Source organism: Cebus imitator, unplaced genomic scaffold, assembly GCF_001604975.1.
Source record: "Cebus imitator isolate Cc_AM_T3 unplaced genomic scaffold, Cebus_imitator-1.0 Scaffold331, whole genome shotgun sequence".
Lineage (NCBI taxonomy): Eukaryota > Metazoa > Chordata > Mammalia > Primates > Cebidae > Cebus > Cebus imitator.
The window spans coordinates 211,501-234,233 of NW_016107646.1; the positions used below are offsets into that span (position 1 = coordinate 211,501).

General features: G+C 43.8%; 1 protein-coding gene across 5 annotated transcripts in view; it reads left to right on the forward strand.

The window, feature by feature from the left end:
* The window catches only part of MATN2 (matrilin 2), a 177,833-nt gene extending 155,267 nt beyond the window's left edge, over positions 1 to 22,566 (forward strand). For 2 of the 5 annotated variants that reach the window (XM_017504984.2, XM_017504985.2), the window contains exons 11-18: positions 4,054 to 4,176; positions 6,497 to 6,619; positions 10,230 to 10,352; positions 16,642 to 17,055; positions 19,340 to 19,492; positions 21,090 to 21,161; positions 21,813 to 21,947; positions 22,309 to 22,566. In XM_017504984.2, coding sequence (XP_017360473.1) covers positions 4,054 to 4,176; positions 6,497 to 6,619; positions 10,230 to 10,352; positions 16,642 to 17,055; positions 19,340 to 19,492; positions 21,090 to 21,161; positions 21,813 to 21,947; positions 22,309 to 22,553 — 1,388 coding nt within the window. In that variant the 3' untranslated portion in view covers positions 22,554 to 22,566. The remainder of the gene's footprint in view (positions 1 to 4,053; positions 4,177 to 6,496; positions 6,620 to 10,229; positions 10,353 to 16,641; positions 17,056 to 19,339; positions 19,493 to 21,089; positions 21,162 to 21,812; positions 21,948 to 22,308) is intronic. The other 3 variants (XM_017504986.2, XM_017504988.2, XM_017504990.2) reach the window with 3 other exon arrangements.
* The last annotated feature ends 167 nt before the right edge of the window (positions 22,567 to 22,733 follow it).

The window sequence follows — 22,733 nt, forward strand, 5'->3', positions numbered from 1 at the left end:
TTTGTAGAGACGGGGTTTCATCATGTTGGCCAGGCTGGTCTTGAACTCCTGACCTCAGATGATCTGCCAGCCTCGGCCTCCCAAAGTGCTGGAATTACAGGCTTGAGCCACTGCACCCACCTTTCTCATGTCTAATGAAGGGGTTGGACTGCTTCATCTCCAATGAGATGAACTTCCAGCCCCCAAACAAGGATATTGCCTGGCTCAGATAAGTGCTTCATAAACACTTGCTGAATGAATGAACTTACTGTGGTGCCCACCATAGTCTCCCAGGCTGAAGACACCCCATGGTAGTGAGTCAGGGGTGGTGGCTCTCTTTGCCTGGTAGGGGACCACTGAAGCATTTTCCTATAGGGGAGTATCTTTGCCCTGGGGAGAAACTGACGCCATGTTGGTTTCCAGACTTGGTGGATAGAAAGCTAGTGCCTGTGGTCAGAAGGTTAACTATTGTCCATTTTTGGCATTCTCTAATTCCCTATCCATGGTTCTCTGAATCAATAAGTGGCCCAGAACATCTGTGACAGGCAGAAACTGGACACTTTGCTGAACAAATGTGAGTCGTGCATTTTGCAAGGCGGGCTTGTTGGGGGGAGTGGGAAGCCTAGCTGGCCACAGCAGCCACGTACCCCATGGGGTTCTTATTTAGAACATCTGCACAACAGCCCTGTCAGGTGGATCTAATTACCCTCAGTTTTCAGAATAGAAAGTGGAGGAAATAGGTTGGGCATGGTAGCTCATGCCTGTAATCCCAGCACTTTGGGAGGCTGAGGCAGGCAGATCACCTGATGTGAGGAGTTCGAGACCAGCCTGACCAACATGGCGAAACCTTGTCTCTACTAAAAATACAAAATTAGTCAGGAGTGGTGGTACATGCTTGTATTCCCAGCTACTTGGGAGGCTGAGGCAGGAGAATCACTTGAGCCCAGGAGGCGGAGTTGCGGTGAGCTAAGATCGCTCCATTGCACTCTAGTCTGGGTGACAGAGTGAGACTTTGTCTCAAAAAAAAAAAAGTTTCCTTTTGCTTAACAGGTCTTTCTAGGGGTCTGTTAGGCACCAGAAATTATGGCCACTGCCAACATCTCACCTCTGATGATTCATCGAAATCATCTACGGGACTTGGAAAAAATATAAAGGCCCAGGCAGCACCCCAGAAACTCTGAATCAGAAACAGAAACAGAGACTGTCTTACATTGTTAGTGAGAGTAGAGACTGAAATAATCTCTTTGGAGGATGATTTGGAAATATTTATCTGCCTTTAAATACTCATACCCTTTAGGCAATTCTGCTTCTGGATGTGTAACTTTCAGATATGCTTCCACATTGTATGTAAAACTATAATGCACAAGAATATCCATTACAGATCAGGTGTGGTGGCTCATGCCTGTAATCCCAGCACTTTGGGAGGGCAAAGCAGGAGGATCAGTTGAGGCCAGAAGTTCAAGACCAGCCTGGGCAACATAGTGGGACCCTTTCTCTACAAAAAATATGAAAATTAGCTAAGCATGGTGCACCTGTAGTCCCAGCTACTCAGGAGACTAAGGTGGGAGGATCACATGAGCCTGAGTTGAGGCTGCAGTGAACTGTGATGACACCGCTGCACTCCAGCCTGGGCAACAGAGCAAGACTCCGTCTCAAAAAAAAAAAGCCTGAGCTGAAGCTAAGAGGATAGAACTGGGCACAAGGGAAGCTCCAGGAAGGAAGGGCGTGCTCAGAGCGGTCTGTCTGGATTATGGCTTGACAAGGCTGACACGAAAGAGCTATAGCTATTTTATTATCATGGAAAATGGAGTCGTAGTATTATAAATTCATGGCAGGGGAAAGAAAAAACACCTCCCCTCTGTAGCCAGCCAGTTGTCTGTATTATGAATCACTCAGTTGTACTTTCCACTCTTAAACTACACGAGGAACTACCCAAGCCATTGCGAAATGTTCTGCATTAAGAGTGAGTCTAGAATTTGCTGAGAAAAGTTAAGTCGTGTTCAGGGCAGGCAGGAGGATCCAACCCGGCCTTGAGCCTCCTCTGCAGCTGTAATTGGAGTTATCAACCTTTTCCCATTCTTCAGAGATTTTGGCAGTGCTTCTGCCCAGAGAAAGACAGGCAGAATTCCCTTCATGTTTGAAGGCTTGCTTTAGAATATAGCAATGCGGTATAGTCAGAAAAAATCAGGGATTTCTTTGTAAGATTACAGTTGGTCTTGACAAGGCCATTAGCCTTCCCAACCCTTAGTTTTCCTAGCTGGTGGGTGAGAATAACAATAGCTGTCTTAGCTCATCCAAAGGTGGTTCTGAGGAGGCCTCTCCAGAGAGATACTGCAAAGACGCTTTACCGAAACAAAGTGTGTGGTTTGTGCCTGATTATAAAAGTCATTATCTAGGCTGGGCATGGTGGCTCACACCTGTAATCCCAGTACTTTGGGAGGCCAAGGCAGGCTGATTACCTGAGGTCAGGAGTTTGAGACCAGCCTGGCCAACATGGTGAAACCTCATCTCTACTAAAAATACAAAAATTAGCCAGGTGTGGTGGCGCATGCCTGTAGTCCCAGCTACTTGGGAGGCTGAGGCAGGAGCGTGGCTTGAATCCAGGAGGCGGAGGTTGCAGTGATCCAAGGTTGTGCCACTGCACTCCAGCCTGGGTGACAGAGCAAGACTCCATCTCTAAATAAATAAATAAAAGACATTATCTGCTTTGGGACCTTTGTTTAATAACTCCGATTCATGTCCATTGTAGAAATTCTACTCAATCTGAAAGGATGGAGTTCACTTTCAGAAATGAAAGTGAAATAAAACAAGTTCTCCCTACTCCCTGCCCAGCAGCCACTCTCCATCCTTCCGTCCTGCTCTTCCTCCATAGAACTTTTTCCCACATGACATTTCACATATTTATGTTTTCTATGCATCCCTCTTCCCTGACACCTGCTGCCAAATGTAAGCTTCACAAAAGCAGAAACTTTGTTTTGTTCATTGCTATATCCCTAGAGACTAAAACAGTGCCTGGCTCATCACAGGGACTCACAAAATATTTGTGAACTGACTGAATACATGAATGAATGGGTTACCTAAGTGTAACAGATACATATATACATGACGGTGTGGTGGCTCATGCCTGTAATCCCAGCACTTTGGGAGGCCGAGGCTGGCTGATCACTTGAGGTCAGGAGTTTAAAACCAGCCTGGCCAACATGGTAAAACTCCATCTCCACTAAAAATACAAAGCAATTAGCTGGGCGTGGTGGCACGCACCTGTAATCCCAGCTACTTGGAGGTGGAGGTTGCAGTGAGCTGAGATCGCGCCACTGCACTCCAGCCTGGGCGACAGAGCAAGACACCGTCTCAAAAATATATATATATGGAGTAGTAGTAGTATAAATTCATGGTAGGGGGGAAAAAACACGTCACCTCCATGGCCAGCCAGTTGCATTATCAGCAAGAAAGAACAGCATATATACACACATAAATATATAAGTAGATAAGTAAATACGTTGATATTATAGCTGTGTAATAGCCAATGAGGTTAATCTTATTTTCTAATATTCATAAGTAATTTATCTCATTCTGTAACTTGTATTCTCATGTTTTTCATTTTTCTTGTGGAGATGATTATATTGTTTGATTTTTACATGCCGTGTATATATTAAAAATTTTTGCTCACTTTGGGAGTCCAAGGCGGGTGGACTGCTTGAGTCCAGGAGTTCGAGACCAGCCTGGGCAACATGGTGAAACCCCATCTCTACAAAAAATTAGCCAGGTATGGTGGTGCACACATGTAGTCCCAGTTACCCAGGAGGCTGAGGTGGGAGGATCACTTTAGCCCAGGAGGTGGAGGCTGTGGTGAGTTAAGACTGCACCACTACACTCCAGCCTGGGCGACAGAGTGAGACCCTGTCTCAAAAAAGAATTTTTGCTCCTAGACATGCTTTCTGTTCTGAAATGTGCACTGTAGGATAAGGCGCTGTATTCATTCAAGGTGTCTGAAATGTCTTTTATGATTGAATAAGCCACTAATGTATGAGTCATTTTCTTCTTCTGCTTGTCTAATTCCCATTTGATTCTCAGAATTGGACTCTTGTGCTCTGGGGGACCACAGCTGTGAACATTTGTGTGTAAGCAGTGAAGATTCGTTTGTGTGCCAGTGCTTTGAAGGGTACATACTCCGTGAAGATGGAAAAACCTGCAGAAGTAAGTTTGTACTGGAGGTAGCTCTTACTGCTATGCCAGACCTGTGAAATCGCTATGCTCATCTCTGTATACCTCAGTTCCTCTCAGAAGTCAATACCACACAGTAAAATGTAATGTAGTGTCCTGGATAGGACCCTGGAAGAGAAAAAGAACATTGGGGAAAAACTAAGGCAGGGCCCGGTGGCTCACGCCTATAATCCCAGCACTTTGGGAGGCCAAGATGGGCAGATCATGAGGTCAGGAGTTCGAGATCAGTCTGACCAACATGGTGAAACCCTGTCTCAACTAAAAATACAAAAATTAGCCGAGCATGGTGGCAGATGCCTGTAATCCCAACTATTGAGAAGGCTGAGGCAGGAGAATCACTTGAACCCCGGGGGTGGAGGTTGCAGTGAGCCAAGATTGCACCACTGCACTCCAGCCTGGATGACAGAGCAAAACTCTGTCTCAAAACAAANAAAAAGAAAAGAAAAACTAAGTAAATGTAAATAAAATATAGACTTGGGCCCGGCAGGGTAGCTCACGCCTATAATCCCAGCACTTTGGGAGGCAGAGGTGGGCGGATCACCTGAGGTCAGGAGCTCAAGACCAGCCTGACCAACATGGAGAAACCCCATCTCTACTAAAAATATAAAATTACACAGGTGTGTGGTGCATGCCTGTAATCCCAGCTACTTGGGAGGCTGAGGCAGGAGAATTGCTTGAACCCGGGAGGCGGAGGTTGCAGTGAGCCAAGATCATGCCATTGCACTCCAACCTGGGCAACAAGAGCGAAACTCTGTCTCAATTAAAAACAAAATTGTGTGTGTGTGTGTGTGTGTGTACACACATATATATAGACATTAGTTAATAATCATGTGTCAACGTGGGTTTATTAATAATAACAAATGGACCATACTAAGGTGAGATGTTAAGAATAGGGAAAACCAGATGTAGGGTACATGGCAATCCTCTGTGCTATCTTCTCAATTTTTGTGTAAATCTAAAACTGTCCTAAAAAAAAAAGTCTATTTAAAAAATGGACAAATGAAAGAAGTCAACACCAGAGCTGCTACTGAAGCTCTTCATTTCCATGCTGTGTGGCAAGAAACAGTGGTTTGGCAGTATGCTCTAGTGGAAAGATGTACAGTCAGAAATCCAAGATTCAGTCAACTTCTGTCTCTGCCATTTATTAGCTGGGAAAATTGCCTAACTTCTCTAAGCCTCTCTGCTTATCTATCTTTAATAATGTTGTTGTTGCTATTTCTGGTAGCACAAATCCCTCCCAGAGGGCACCTTGTGAAGCCATTTTTACCTTTCAGAAGGCAAAGCCTCTTAGATAGGGCTGCAGCTAGCCAGCCCAGGACGAGCAGCCTTAGAGTGAACTGCTGCTGTAAATCTCAAGACACATCTCTGAATAACCAAAGTGGAGTGTGTGACCCTGATTTCCATCCCTATAAGTTATCTTTTTCTCAAATTTCTCAAAGCACTTTATAAAGAGCAACTCATGTTCACACTTTTGGAAGAAAAGATGGGTAACTGGAGTAATTGCTCTCATTTTTTAGACAGCAAAGCAAAGACTCCAAGAAGTGATTCTCCTAACTCATATACAATGTCAGGGACAAAGCCAAAGTTAGATTTCAGTGCTGCTAATCTAAATTGAGGTTTAATCACCTGAGGCATTGTATCAACAGTGTTTCCATTCTGATGTCAGAAACTATGTCTACAGAAAGCTGATGATGGACTGCACTTTTTTTTTTTTTTTTTTTTTTTTTTTTTTTTTTAAATTTTTTTTTTTTTTTTTTTTTTTTTTTTTGAGACAGAGTCTCGCTCTGTCACCAGGCTGGAGTGCAGTGGCACAATCTCAGCTCACTGCAACCTCCACCTCCCAGGTGCAAGTGATTCTCCTGCCTCAGCCTCTCAAGCAGCTGGGACTACAGGTATGCGCCACTGCACCCAGCTATTTTTTTTTATTTTTAGTAGAGAAGGGGTTTCACCATGTTGGCCAGGATGGTCTCCATCTCTTGTCCTCATGATCCGCCTGCCTCGGCCTCCCAAAGTGCTGGGATTTCAGGCATGAGTCACCGCACCTGGCCAATGGACTGCATTTTAACACTAAAGTGCAGGTGAATGATGATAGTGAACATAGTGAAACGGTCTGAGTTAGCCTGAATCAGAGCCACTAAACTTTATTCTCAATTGTATCTTTCTGCCTCATGGATCATGGAGTTCAGGTGGCAGTAGAGTCTGGTGGCTGACTCTAGTGGACAGGTCCTCCAAAATGAAGTCCATGTGAAATGTATGTTGGTGAAATTGTTGTAACTTGCTCTCCTGTCTTCAGGGAAAGATGTCTGCCAAGCAGTAGACCATGGCTGTGAACACATTTGTGTGAGCAGTGAGGACTCATACACATGCAAGTGCTTGGAGGGATTCCGGCTTGCTGAGGATGGGAAACGCTGCCGAAGTAAGTAACCTCGAGGTAGAGGAGAACTTTTCCTTCTGTGGACTCAGACAGTTAGAAAACTTCATTTAATCCTTAAAGTCCTTCTTTATTACCACTGTCACAGGGTCAGTTCCTGCCTTAGGTGCTCTGAAAGGTGCCCAGCTTGGCTGGGCATGGTGGCTCACACCTGTAATCATAGAACTTTGGGAGGCCAAGGTGGGTAGATCACCTGAGGTCAGGAGTTCAAGATCTGCCTGGCCAACATGGTGAAACCCCGTCTCTACTAAAAATACATTAGCCAGGCACGGTGGTGCATGCCTGTAGTCCCAGCTGCTCGGGAGGCTGAGGGAGGAGAATTGGTTAGATCTGGGAGGTGGAGGTTGCAGTGAGCCAAGATTGTGCCACTGCACTAGAGATTGGTTCAGTAGACCCTCGTTTCTTCAGGAATTTCTCAGTCAAGGCCCTGAGTTGTTGGGTTACTTCCTTCTCTTCATTTTCTGCCAGCTGTTGGCCCTTTCTATAGCAGCTATGTGGATGCACAGTGCCTGGCTAGTCACTGGACTGAATTAGAATCTCTGCCAGCAATCACTACAAGGATTGAAGGTTAATTACAGAGCTTTCTCCTCTCGGCAGGCCTTATAAGTAAGGGTAAAGGGTGAAAGGGTGTATTAGTCCATTTTCACGCTGCTGATAAAGACACACCTGTGACGGCAATTTACAGAAGAAAGAAGTTTGATGGACTCACAGTTCCACTTGGCTGGGGAGGGCTCACAATCATGGCAGAAGGTGAAGAGCACGTCTCACATGGTGGCAGACAAGAGAACTTGTGCAGAGAACCCCCCCTTTATAAAACCATCAGATCTTGTGAGACTTATTCACTAATCACGAGAATAGCACAGGAAAGACCTGCCCCATGATTTAATTACCTCCCACCAGCTCCCTCCCAACACGTGGGAATTGTGGGAGCTACAATTCAAGATGACATTTGAGTGGGGACACAGCCAAACCATATCAGAGGGATTTCCTGTGGCTTTTATTCTTCTGTTATTTGTATCATTTGCTTCTATAGGTCACTCAGACTCTGAGTTTTCATTAGAAGGCATATTCATCAGAGTTCTGCAGAGAAACAGACCTTCTCTATGTATATATTTGTCTATTATATATAAATATAATTGAAGACATATATATGTTTTCTGTGGTCTGTTCTTCTATTTATATATATCATAGAAAAGATATATATATATATACACACACACATATATATGTATACTATGGTCTATCTTCTATTAATATATCACAGAAAAAATGAACATATATATATATATATATATGTATATATATATATATATGGTGAGAGAGGAAAATACTGGTTGATTTTTAAGGGACTGGCTCACACAGTTGTCAGGGGCTGGCAGGTTCTAAATCTGTAGGGCAGCCTGGAGACCCAAGCATGAGCTGATGCTGCAGCTCAAGCCCGAATGGAATCTGGATGCAGAATTCCGTTTTCCTCAGGGGACCTCGGTCTTTTTCTCTTTAGGCCTTCAAGTGATTAGATGAGGCCCATCTACATTATGGAGAGTGATCTGCTTCACTCAAAGTCTGTGGATTAAATGTTAATTGCATCTAAAAGTTAGCTCACAGCGTCATCTAGACACTGTTTAGATGTTCTGTTGTTTGACCAAACAACTGGGCACTATAGCCTAGCCAAAGTGACACATAAAATTAACCTTCACGGTGCCCAGAGAAAGGGATGTGGTCATAACTCAGTGAAGTGGGCATTAGGAGAGTATGGGGCAGTGATTTTTCCCCTCCTTGAGATTCTGAGCTGGTAATTCCCTATTTTGGGGGAGGGGCAGTTGACAATGTCTACTGCTTTTGTGACACTTGGCCCCAGTGGGCAAAACAACCCTTTTTCAATTAAGGCAAAATATGTTCAGTTGCTTTTGAGGTTGATTTTTGGGAATTTCCTCACAGACTCCTTTGAGATAACTGGGGACATTCCACACACCAACAAGATTGGGTTGGATGGATCTCAATGCCCCCTTTTCCCACTGGGAAGAGGGACTCCTACCTTTAGCAAGAAGTTCTGTGTGAATGACTGATGCCTAGGATGCCTGTGTACCCTGGCCTAACTCTGCAGGGATTCCCCTCATGACTGTAGGTTCAGCATCACACCGTAGCGGCCCTCTTATGGAGACTTTGTCTATAATTCTGCCCATTGTGTCTGCCTGCACTGCTTGTTCATGCTTTTGTTTTTTTGTTTTGAGACAGGGTCTCACTCTGTCACACAGGCTGGAGTGCAGTGACATGATCTTGGCTCACTGTAACCTCCACCTCCTAGGCTCAAATGATCTTCCCACCTCAGCCTCCTGAGTAGCTGGGACTACAGCTGTGCACCACCACACTCAGTTATTTTTTGTATTTTTTGTAGAGACGAGGTTGCCCAGGCTGGTCCTGAACACCTTAGCTCAAGCGATCCACCTGCCTCGGCCTCCCAAAGTGCTGGGATTACAGTTGGAACCACCATGCCCAGCCTTCATGTTTTTCTTTTTGCAAACATCTGCACACTGACACACACTGTTTATTCATTCAACACATTTATTGCTCAGTAAATTAAGCTACTGTACACAAGGCACAATTTCTACCTCTGGAATTTGATCCTAAATCATATTGCACAATTCCTGCTTCTTAGAGAGATGTGTACTTACTGATTTCATTTTTGTGTGAAGCCTCTCCTTTTAAGGGCTAATGACAGGAAAAAGCCACAGGCTCTCATGCTATGCAGGAGCACTTGGGAGACAGCTGTGTCATCAACCTGCCAGATGAACATGGGCAGCAGTGAACCTTTCTAAGGATCTGATTCTTCATTTATACCTTGACTCTAATTATCCCTATCTTCCTCCTCTCACAGGATGTTGTGAGGGTAAAGGGCTGTAAGTAACTCAAAGAGTTTAAAGTACCTTACACATGAGAAATGTTAATTAGACAATCCAAACTGTAGTGTTTGGGATGTCTATGGCAAAAAAAAAAAAAGAATCAGAAGTTTGGCCAGGAGTGGTGGCTCACGCCTGTAATCCCAGCACTTTGGGTGGCTGAGGTGGGTGGATCACCTGAGGTCAGGAGTTTGAAACCATCCTGGCCAACATGGTGAAACCCCGTCTCTATTTAAAAAAAAAAAATAGTAATAAAAATACAAAAATTAGCTGGGCATGGTGGCATGCACCTGTAATCCCAGCTACTCAGGAGGCTGAGGCAGGAGAATCGCTTGAACCCGGGAGGCGGAGACTGCAGTGAGCCGAGATTGCACCTCTGCACTCCAGCCTGGGCGACAGAGCAAGACTCCATCTCAATAAATAAATAAATAAACAAACAAACAAACAAACTAAAGCACATCTAACAATAGGATAGTAAATCAAGGACACCTAATCACCCATTGCACCATTCAGACTCATGGGAGCTGGAGTTTTCTGAGAGGAGCTTTTTCCCTATCTTGACTATGAGACTAAAAAAGATGTTATGAAGGAGGTTTGAAGAGAGGTGTATTTAAAAGACATTACTTCCACAATCTCTACTCACATGACTATTCAATCTACCTCATTTCTACACTAATGGGATTATTCAATTCCCTCAGGGAAAGATGTCTGCAAATCGACCAACCATGGCTGTGAACACATTTGTGTTAATTACGGCAATTCCTACATCTGCAAATGCTCAGAGGGATTTGTTCTAGCTGAGGACGGAAAACGGTGCAAGAGTAAGTGATCTGAACTTGGCTCTCTGCTTTAATTTGGTTTTGGAGCAATTGCTTTTTGGAGTATTTTCAGGCAACAAATCCCTCACCTCTGGTTCTCGCATAAATATAAATGCATTAACACAAATACAGAATGGGGAAGAGAGGGCTTAACTGCAGCACCTGTGAAAACACTTTAAGTTTTAATTGACAGCAAATTCATTATCAGCCAAGAGGCTAGGGTGATCGTAGGCTGAACAGCAATATCTAGATGAGGGAGGTAGAGAGAACTGTGCTCTGCTCTGTGCTGGAGAATTACATTCAGCACTGGGCATGGTACTTTAGGAAAAGAGAGATGGATCAATGGTTTAAATATAAAAAAAACCCCACAAAATAGCAAAAGGAGTCTTGAGAAAATTATTTTATAATCTGAGAGTAGAGAAGATCTTTCTAAACATGACATGAAATTTAAAAGCCATAAAAGAAAAACAAAGGAAAAATATTCAGTAAGACAGTAAAGTTGTGATACCCTTTTTTAACCTATTAGTTACCAGAGATCAAAAAGTTTGATTCCTTATGTTGGCAAAGGTATATTGTAGTAGGGAAATTATAAATGGATCAGTGGGTGTCTGAATTGGTACAACCTTTTGGAGCGCAATTTGGCAATGTTTTGAATCCAGTTCCACGTCTAGGAGCTTACAGATACATGCATGTTTACAAAGCCATATATACAAGGAGATTTTATAGCACTATTTGTAGCAGCAAAAAACTGGAAACAAGCTAAATGATCACCCATGAGTCTGGCTGAATAAATTATGGCACATGTATATAATAAAATACGTTGCAGCTGTTAAAACAACAAGCAGGTCTGGATGTGTCTCCAAGATTTTTTTTTTTTTTTGAGATGGAGTCTTACTCTGTTGCCCAGACTGGAGTGCAGTGGCACAATCGTGGCTCACTGCAACCTCCACTTCCTGGGTTCAAGCAATTCTCTGCCTCAGCCTCCCAAGTAGCTGGGATTACAGGTGCTCTCCACCATGCCTGGCTAATTTTTGTATTTTTAGTAGAGATGGACTTTCACCATCTTGCCTAGGCTGGTCTTGAACTCCTGACCTTGTGTTCCACCCACCTCGGCCTCCCAAAGTGCTGGGATTACAGGCATGAGACACTGCGCGTGGCATCCCCAAGATATTTTAAGTGAAAAAAGCATGGTGCTGAATGGTTTTTATAGTATGTTACTGTCGATATATTTTGTAAAACCATCTAACATACAGTCTTTCTCTATATATGAATGTGTGTGCATACCATTATATACATATATAATGTATAAGTCTGGGCATATTGTCTCACTTCTGTAATCCCAGCACTTTGGGAGGCCAAGGCAGGCAGAGATTGGGAGTTTGAGACTGGCCTGACCAACATGGAGAAGCCCTTCTCTACTAAAACCACAAAAAATTAGTCGGGTGTGGTGGCACGTGCCTATAATCCCAGCTACTCGGGAGGCTGAGGCAGGAGAATCACTTGAACCCAGGAGGCAGAGGTTGTGGTGAGCCGAGATCGGCCACTGCACTCCAGCCTGGGAAACAAGAGTGAAACTCCATCTCAAAAATAATAATAATAATGTATATACCTTTATACACACACACACACACGCTCTCTCTTTTTCTAATTTTAAGTTTTGCTCCAAATGCAAATACAGGTATCATTTTTTAGGAAAAAAGATAAACACAATTTAAAAAGAATTAAGCATCATATGAGGAAGTTCAGCATTATGTTAAGCAGAAAAAACTTAGGAAACTGGGGATCTTTGTAGAAAAGAAAGTTTTGAGGTACCAAATACCAGTGTGACTGTCATCTCACTCATGATTTGTATGATACCCCCCTGCCACCACACCCCACCCCAGAAAGAAAGGACACTGGGGAGAAGCTATAGTTCAGCACAAGGACAAGGAAGTTTCTACCAGGGAAGCTGCACGCCTAATTAGTTCAGAGCATAAGCTTCGGCTCAGACAGATCTGGATTTGAACCTCTATTCATACTACCTCTGTAACCTTGGTTGTATTATTTAACTTCAGCCAGGTGTGGTGGCTTACACCTGTAATGCCAGCACTTCGGGAGGCTGAGGCAGGTAGATCACTTGAGGCCAGGAATTGGAGACCAGCCCGGTCAACATGGCAAAACCCTGTCCCTACTATAAATAAAAACAAAAATTAGCTAGGTGTGGTGGCTTGCACCTATAATCCCAGCTTCTTGAAAGGCTAAGGCAGAAGAATCACTTGAACCCTCCAGGAGATGGAGGTTGCAGTGAGCTGAGATTGTGCCACTGCACTTTAGCCAGGGTGACAGAGCAAGGCTCTGTCTCAAACAAAACAAATTATTTAACCTCTCAGAGTCTCAGTTTCCCCATCTATAAAATGAGGATAATATCTCACAAAGCCATCACAAGGAATACACAAGATCACGTGTCTAAAGGTGATGAACAGCCGGGCACAGTAGCTCACGCCTGTGATCCCAGCACCTTGGGAAGCTGCAGCAGGAGAATGGCTTGAGCTCAGGAGTTTAAGACCAGCCAGGGCAACTTGGCGAAACCCTGTCTCTACAAAAATGAGAAAAATTAGGCTGGGCACAGTGGCTTAACACTTTGGGAGGCTGAGGTGGGCAGATTACCTGAGGTCGGGAGCCTGACCAACATGGAGAAACCCTATCTCTAGTAAAAAATACAAAATTAGACGGGCGTGATGGCATGCACCTGTAATCCCAGCTACTCAGGAAGCTGAGGCAGGAGAATTGCTTGAACCAGGTAGGCAGAGGTTGCAGTGAGCCGAGATCATGCCACTGCACTCCAGCCTAGGGAACAGAGCAAGACAAAAAATAAAAAAAAAAAAAAAATTAAATTTAAAAATAAAAATAAATAATAAAGGTCCTGAGCCCAGTGCTGACATACACTAAGTGCTCAAAAAATAATTGCCATTCACAATAGCGAAGACATGGAATCAACCCAAAGGCCCATCAATGATAGACTCGATAAAAAAAATGTGGGATATATATATACCATGGAATACTATGCAGCCATAAAAAGAATGAGGTAATGTCCTTTGCAGGGACATGGATGGAACTGAAGTTGTTATTCTCAGCAAACTAACATAGGAACAGAAAACCAAACACTTCATGTTCTCACTTATAAGTGGGAGCTGAACAATGAGAACACCGGGACACAGGGAGGGGAACAACATACATGGGGGCCTGCTGGGAAATCTGGGGAGTGATGAACATAAGGATAAAAAGCTAATGCATGTGGGGCTTAAAACCTAGGTGATGCGTTGATAGGTGCAGCAAACCACCATGGCACACATTTGCCTGTGTAACAAACCTGCATGTCATGTACATGTATCCCAGAACTTAAATACAATTTAAAAAACGACAGGCCAGTTACGGTGGCTCATGCCTTTAATCCCAGCACCTTAAGAGGCCAAGGCGGGCAGATGACCTGAGGTCAGGAATTCAAGACCAGCCTGGCCAACATGGTAAAACCCTGTCCCTACTAAAAATACAAAAATTGGCTGGGTGTGGTAGCACTTGCCTATGATTCTGGCTACTTAGGAGGCTGAGGCAAGAGAATCACTTGAACCCACGAGGCGGAGACTGCAGTGAGCCAAGATCACGCCACAGCATTCCAGCCTGGGTGAGACAGCAAGACATCATCTCAAACAACAAATAAACAAAATGATCACTATTGTAATCATCAACATCAGAGATGTCCAGAGATGGGGCTTTAGTGGTAAGGTGACAAATTCCTCATCAGTAGAGGCGCTGAGGCCCAGGCTGAGTGGTCACTGGGTGAGGAGGTTGTAAAGAGCATGTAAGCAACAGCAGGGGTGAAGCAGATGATCTTTAAACGGCCTATCCAAGCTTGAAGTTCTAGAACTTTTTGAAAATTACATTCTGAAAGCAAGTCACAGCTCCATTCCAATCTTATCAACTTAACTACTAAAAAGAAAATGCCCATGAAGTGGGAATAACCCTCTGGCAAACAATAGCTAACAAGTGGGGCTGTCTGTACTTTGATATTTGAAATCAAATATCTGGGCCCTGCTCTCCCTGATGCTTTTCCACTCTACCTTGTTTTTTGTTTCCTGAGATGCCTTCTGGACCTCATTCTGTGTGTATGGGGGCGGGGGGGCCGGGGTCGGGGTGGGTTGCAAGTGCTAGGTTTGTTCTGTAAGAAAAATGTGTACAGGGAAGAGGGGAAAACAGACTCACTGCTGGAAAGTTATTTCAGTATTTTTGAAATTTGCTGAAGACCCACATGCATGCTGCCTGAGTCTTTTTTTGGTTCACTCAGGAACAGACGATGAATGTAAATGAAGCTTTAAGTGGCCTTTTCCTCTTTCACTAATAAAAGATCGATAGGTTGAATGATGAGGATAAGCACTTAATGGAGAAACAGAAGAACCCAACCCCCCAACATGCACGTGCGCGTGCATACACACACACACACACACACACACACACACATACTCACTCTCTCTCTATGATGTTAAGCATATTTTACTGGCCAGGCATATAAATATTTTTGCATGTGTGTGTCTTTACTTGCTTATATTGTTGTGCCTCACTTTGAAAGATTAGACAGCTGCTTGATATATAAAACAGAATGTTTATCAAAGATTGCAGATTATTTGAAATGAGATCATCTATTTTGGATCTGTCCATTTTTCTTATGCAGTCCTAATAACAGAAAGTCTCTCCATACCCAAATTGCTTAACATAAAGCTTTTATCTCTGACTTACTGTCAACCATCTATTAATAGTTGCCTGAGACCAGGTGCAGTGGCTCATGCCTATAATCCCAGCACTTTGGGAGGCCAAGGCGGGTGGATCACCTTAGGTCAGAAGTTCAAGACCAGCCTGGCCAACATGGCAAAACCCTGTCTCTACTAAAAATACAAAAAATTAGCCAGGCATAGTGTTGCACTCCTGTAATCCCAGCTACTTGGGAGGCTGAGGCAGGAGAATCACTTGAACCCAGGAGGCAGAGGTTGCACTGAGCCGAGATCGCCATTGCATTCCAGCCTGGGTGATGGAGCAAGACGCCATCTAAAAAAATAAATTTTAAAAAGCTGCCTGAAAAGCTTCTATGTAAAGAACTTAGTGATTTTTTTTTTTTTTTTTTTTTTTGAGAGATGCAGGGTCTTCCTCTGTCACCCAGACTCGAGTGCAGTGGCACAGTCATAGCTCACTGCAACCTACAATTCGTGGGCTCCAGTGATCCTCCCACCTCAGCATCCCAAGTAGCTAGGGCTACAGGCATGCATCATCATGCCCAGCTAATATTTAAGAAAGACAGTCATTTTGTTGCCCAGGGTGTTCTCGAACTCCTGTGCTCAAGCCATCCTCCTGCCTCAGCCTCCCAAAGTGCTGGGGATTACAGGCGTAAGCCCCTGCACCAAGGCTAAAAATTCTTTCCTAAGTTTTACTAGGTCAGTAGAGTACTTACAGGTATGCTACCCAATGGACATCACCTCATTCATTTACTCTGTCACCACACATATGCTGAATACCTTTTGTGTGCCAGGTATGGAGGAGACACAAAAATGAGTGAAACACAGTCCCTGCTGAGGAGGAACTCACAGACTGGAGGAGGAAACACATCATTAAATAATTATTGTACAACATGGAACACCACATAGAGTACATTAGATTGTAAGCAACTTGGTGTTAAGGATTGTGTCTTGGTCACTATTGCAGTCCTGCTATGCCCGCTGCCTTGTACAAAGCAGGTACTGAATAAATTTTTGGTTAAATAAATGAGTGGTGTTAGGGGTAGATAGAAAGCAATGCAAGCTGAGTTACTAGGAAAGTTCCCTGGCAGAGGTGATGGCTGAGCTGAAGAAATCTTTTCCATTGTCTGTCAGAATGCCAGTACTAGGGTGCTATCACCCTCCTGGAGTCAGGCTCTAGGAGTCTTTTGGGTATTGTTAGACTCTTCACTGTACTCTACACCCAGCTCCTCCCAGACCTGGCTGTCACTGTTCCAGGGTACAATGTAGACTTGGTTTCCTAGACCATTATACATCTGCTGTTTTGCTTGTGAAAAATACTATTTTTATCAATATGACAAGCCAAACATAAACGCATATATGAAAGCTATTGCTTGCGGCCCTCCCACCACCTCATCTGTCCTGTGTATTATCTAAAGAACACAACTGGTTCCCCAAAGTGGTTTTGCCTCCAACTGAAGCATCATTTTATTCTACTCTTGTGCATAAATGATTTTTATTTAACTGTGTCAACTTTCCTTTGGTTCTTGTAGGATGCACTGAAGGCCCAATTGACCTGGTCTTTGTGATTGATGGATCCAAGAGTCTTGGAGAAGAGAATTTTGAGGTTGTGAAGCAGTTTGTCACTGGAATTATAGATTCCTTGACAATTTCTCCCAAAGCCGCTCGAGTGGGGCTGCTCCAGTATTCCACGCAGGTCCGCACAGAGTTTACCCTGAGAAACTTCAACTCGGCCAAAGACATGAAAAAAGCCGTGGCCCACATGAAATACATGGGAAAGGGCTCTATGACTGGGCTGGCCCTGAAACACATGTTTGAGAGAAGTTTTACCCAAGGAGAAGGGGCCAGGCCCCTCTCCACAAGGGTGCCCAGAGTGGCCATCGTGTTCACAGACGGACGGGCTCAGGATGACGTCTCCGAGTGGGCCAGTAAAGCCAAGGCCAATGGTAATATGGGGTGGAGGTGCGGTTTACACCACTCAAGGTTTCTTAAACTCACTTGGGGTCTCAGCTGGCCATAGGGGTAAGCTTCTTTGAGGGTACAGAAAGGCCTCCTAGCCACTGTCATTATACACCTTTACTACCCTGCCACCTAGAGGACTTAACGGGACCCCACAGGACTTAAATAGTAAGAAGGAGTTGGGCGACTAGATTAGGCTAAACTGACCACAGACGGGTAATCTCACTGTGATTTACTAGCCGGTGTGTGATCTCCAGTACAAGAATCACCCAGCACATACTATGCAACCACAAGTACAAAACAGTTCCGGAACACTGGTCTGGTTGCTCTAGAATCACCTGAAGAGCTTGTTAAAATGTTCCTGGTGGGAACTTTTACTGATTATATGTATATATGCATATATTTTTTAACCAATACTTCAAGTGAACATTCTGAAAAATGCAATAGCCTTAGGATGGATAATCCTCTTGTGTTTGCAGGAGACAAAGTTAGCTTTTCAGAAAATCAAATGATGGAAGAGATTATCACTCTAAGGTCTTGTTGCGCAGTAAAGCCCAGCCTCTTCTCTGAGGTTTTCCTGACCTGAGGGTTACTTCAGTTGTACAGATGGGACATGTGCTTGAGGAGTATGACCCATGGCTAAAGGAAACCCAAAAGCTAGGATGACTGGTAGAGACAGTTTATGGTGAAGTTTCTAGATTCCCTGAGGGAGATAAGAAAACTTGATGTAGAGTAGTCTGCTTGAAAGCCACCTTCTTTAAGGACTTGTTGAGGACACACTCTTTAGCAAGTCCTGTAAGAGGAAATAAGGTATGCACAGATCAAAGGCCTCACCCAAGACTTCATGGACCTGGTGCCTCGATCAGGCCTGGCACGTAATAGAAGTGTGACAACTACTTGCTGAGTGAACAAAGGAGTGAGAGTGCTGGCAGTCCCGTTAGTGAGCTCCGTTCCTCCTCACAGAAAGGCTGGTTCACATCCACATTCCACTGCTCTCTTTGTTAAGGAGGTCGTTTTACTCATACTGCTTACCTTCCTCTCTTTCTAGCCCGAGAGTGGTAGCCACAAAGTGTCCTGCCCTGAATCATCTGGATAGATTGTAAAACTGGCTGTTCACACTAGCCTAGATTGCTAGAGCTCATGTCAAACTCATAGGCCCCCTAGCCTGCATTCTTAAAAAGAATTAGGGGAAGTATCTTGGTCTTCAGAGACAGTGGTTAGCCCTTTCGTCTCACTAAGACTAATCTACCTTACACTTTGCTCCAAATATCTACACATTACCCAAAGGCAGGTGGTAGAGAAACAGATATTTGATTCTTGAATCAACAGGATTTATTTGAGGTGACATCCTCATATGAATTTAACTACTCTTATGTATAGCAAACAATCTTAAAATAGTAGTTATCCTTTTTAGGAAGTTGTGCATAAAATCACTGGGCTCCCAGACAAATATGCTGAACTTGGTTACTGACCTTACATAGACTTAGACCAAGGCATCGTAACTCTTGCCCCTTGTCTTGAAGAACCATTTTTAAGTGCATTTTTAGGAATCTAGCCTAAAAATTAGAATAAGTTATCAGTGCTGAAAAATGTTTGGACTCAAGCAGAACATAATTGTTACTGCGTTTTACTTTCAAATGAAGAGTATATAAGGGAAGGGAGTCTAGTGATTGATTGATGGAAGAAAAGCTTTTGAAGCAGAAATTTCAGGCTGATCTTGGGTTTGTTTTTTTTTTCCTGAAATTGGGGTTTCCAATAGTCTGCAGATTCTCCTTTTCAGCTTAGCACTTCCTCACAAGGTTGTGTCATCTTAAGAGAGGTAGGCAAAGAGCAGCTTCACTTGGCTCCAGATCACTTAAGTTTCCTATCCTGTAGCTTTGAGTTAGAAACTAGGTTATTAGGTCATAAATTGACTTGATTCTTAGAATTCTTCCAGAAGAGACTGCCATAAGATAGTGCTCTTTTCTAGGAATCCAGAAGGCTAATTCAGGGGAAAGTTGCAGATTGGTTAAATGGCCCAGCCCAGAGCTGAGAAACAGCTTAGTAGCTTAGCTCCCCAGCCTCTCCCAGGTACCTCACTTCTCTCTTGGATCCCTCCCTTTTGCTCATAGGACCAAAATAAAAATGGTGGAAAAGTAAAAAAAGGAAGGTTGGTATGGACCCTTCAAATCATACTACTTATCTAGCTGGCTTTGGATGCAGAACACAGAACTTCTAGACCCTGGGAACACAACTCTAACTAGCTTGCCCTTAATTTTTTCTGTACCCTAGGTATCACTATGTATGCTGTTGGGGTAGGAAAAGCCATTGAGGAGGAACTACAAGAAATTGCCTCTGAGCCCACAGACAAGCATCTTTTCTATGCCGAAGATTTCAGCACAATGGATGAGATAAGTGAAAAACTCAAGAAAGGCATCTGTGAAGGTACTATAGCTTACATGGAAGAGCTCAGCAAACAGAGCAGCATGAACTCTATTGAGATGGAGTCTCTGCACCCAGGCTGGGGTGCAGTTGCACAATCTCAGCTCACTAAAACCTCCACCTCCTAGGTTCAAGTGATTCTCATGCCTCAGCCACCCAAGTAGCTGGGATTACAGGCATCCACCACCACACCAGCTAAGTTTTGTATTTTTAGTAGAGATGAGGTTTTGCCCATGTTGGCCAGGCAGGTTTCAAACTCCTGACCTCAAGTGATCCACCCACCACAGCCTCCCAAAGTGCAGGGATTACAGGGGTGAGCCACCGTATCTGGCCAGCAGCATGAACTCTTCAGTGATAAATTCTCAAACAAAAAAAGTGCCTCCCTTATGGGCAGGGCCAGCAATGCCTAGAAACAGTACAAAAAGAAGGGCTGGGCACCATGGCTCCCGCCTGTAACCCAAGCATTTTGGGAGGCTGAGGTGGGAGGACTGCTTGAGCCCAGGAGTTCGAGACCAGCTTGGGCAACAAAGTAAAACCCCCTGTCTCTCCAAAAAAATTTAAAAATTAGCTAGGCATGATGGCACACACCTGTAGTCTCAGCTGCTTGGGAGAATGAGGCGGGAGGATCATTTGAGCCTGAGAGGTCAAGGCTTCTGTGAGCCATGACTGTGCTCCAACCTGGGTGACAAAGTAAGACCCTGTTGGAAAAAAAAAAAAAAAAAAAAGTGGGGAGAACGGGGTGAGGGGGAAGACAAAAGTAATAGCTACCATTGCTTGAGCACTTGTTGTGCACTGAGAGCAGTGTGGTAAGTGTTTTGATAGCATGCTTCATCCTCACAAACACCCCAGAGAAATGATCATTTAGCTAAAAATCATTATATAAATCAGGAGAGCTGAGGTGCAATTTCAGAATATTCCTATAATTGGAGTGGAAAGGGACAGTAGTCCTTCCGAGCCCACTGTTAAAATTAATGCCTCTCTGCATGGACTACTTGTTTACAGAATATTAGACTACCATTTAGGCTTCAGATTTTGTTATGCATGTTTTTCTCCAGTTTACTAACTGTGCCAGATATACTTATGGATAGCAGTTCTGCCTATTTTTCCCTGTACTCATGTCCCTGGTTCTCCAGTTAGATCCCAGTCTAAGTGCTGTCTCACTCCTCTAAAGGAAAGAACCCTGAGATGAGGGGGAACAGGGAGGGAGAGCCTTTCAGATTTCTGTGAGTAGAGAACATTTTGCCTCTTGATTGTTCTAGTCAAATTTAAATGGCTCATGTGGAGCTGCTGCCATGCAACTAAAATCCCTCAACCACTTCACCGTTTTTTCTGCCCTACTTTCTAGATGTGACATTTTTGAGAGCATTCTTAACTAAGATATATTTAAGGGGTCCAGGCTTCTCTTTACAAGACAGAATTGCCCTAGAGTGGTCCCAGGTATGATGGTAACCAACTGCTTTTTTGAATCTTTGGTGTTACCAAACCAAAAACCTTAGGTTATGGCAGGTAGGTAAGGAGGTTGTCTAGGACCAGCTTCCTGAAGAACACACACATACCTGTGGAAAACCGTCACTCCTTTTGGTCATCTTTTTCTGCTCAGCTCTAGAAGACTCTGATGGAAGACAAGACTCTCCAGGTGGGGAACTGCCAAAAAGGGTCCAACAGCCAACAGGTACAGTTTTTAAGGCGGTGTTTTCAGAAATTTTGGTGGGTGCTTCTACCATGATTTCCCTCCAGATAAAAGTTGTAAAGAAGTAAATGTAAGTATGTTCAAATTATAATTAAGGCCTTTTTTCCCTCAAAAGATAGTTAACGTTTACCCTTACATTAAGCCAGATTTGGTAACTAGCATTTCAGGTGATAGTGTTTGTTTATTTTTTTGAGACAGTTTCATTCTGTTGCCCAGGCTGAAGTGCAGTGATGCAATTTCAGCTCACTGCAACCTCTACCTCCTGGGTTCAAGTGGTTCTCCTGCCTCAGCCTTCCAAGAAGCTGGGACTACAGGTGCCCACCATCATGCTGGGCTAGTTTTTGTTTTTAATAGAGATGGGGTTTTACCATGTTGGCGTGGCTGGTCTCGAACTCCTGACCTCAAGTGATCCACCTACCTCAGTCTCCCAATGTGCTGGGATTATAGGCATGAGCCACTGTGCCCAGCTGGTTTTGTTTGTTCCACTGAAGGTGACAGTCTTTTTGCCTCAGTATGTCCCAAAGTAAAGCTCTATACCAAGTGCTAGGAATACCAAGTACCTTACTCTGTTGATAGCTGTTTTATAACCAAAGCATTAAGCAGGTTTGATTGCAGTTTTCTTTCTCTTTACAGAATCTCAGCCAGTCACCATAAATATCCGAGACCTACTTTCCTGTTCTAATTTTGCAGTGCAACACAGATACCTGTTTGAAGAAGACAATCTTTTACAGTCTACACAAAGGCTTTCCCATTCAACAAAACCTTCAGGTAATTCCAAGTAAAATACTGCTACAAGATAACTCGATTTCAGTCCTTCAGCTTTCCAACCTTAACTTTGAGGAGAAAAGGAAAGGAGGAAGTAGAAAATACGATAGAGAAAAAGAAAGAACTTAAGTTAAAATGAGAACTAAAAAACAAACTGAAAGAAATTAGAGTAGTGTTCCCCACTAATCCACAATAAGGGCCACTTCCAGTATTGGAAGCATATTCAGCCCTTTCCTGGTATTTACTTTACTGGATCTGGCTGCTTTCATTATGGTTTCCTTCATATGCTGATTCATTCCTATTATTAAGCATCTGGGAAGTCTGGTGGATTGTAGAGGTGAACACTTTCCATCTGCTTTCTCAGGAAGCCCTTTGGAAGAAAATCACGATCAATGCAAATGTGAAAACCTTATAATGTTCCAGAATCTTGCAAACGAAGAAGTAAGAAAATTAACACAGCGCTATATCCTTTTCTTGTATTATGCTTCTGTATGGAATGCAAAGAATATTATCAAAGCTGGCTGGGTACGGTGGCTCATGCCTGTAATTCCAACAATTTGGGAGGCTGAGGTGGACGGATCACCTGAGGTCAGTTCAAGACCAGCCTGACCAACATGGAGAAACCCCATCTCTACTAAAAATACAAACATTAGCTGGGCATGGTGGCATGCACCTGTAATCCCAGCTACTCGGGAGGCTGAGGCAGGAGAATCGCTTGAACCCCGGAGTCGGAGGTTGCAGTGAGCCAAGATCATGTCATTGCACTCAAGCCTGGGCAAAAAGAGCGAA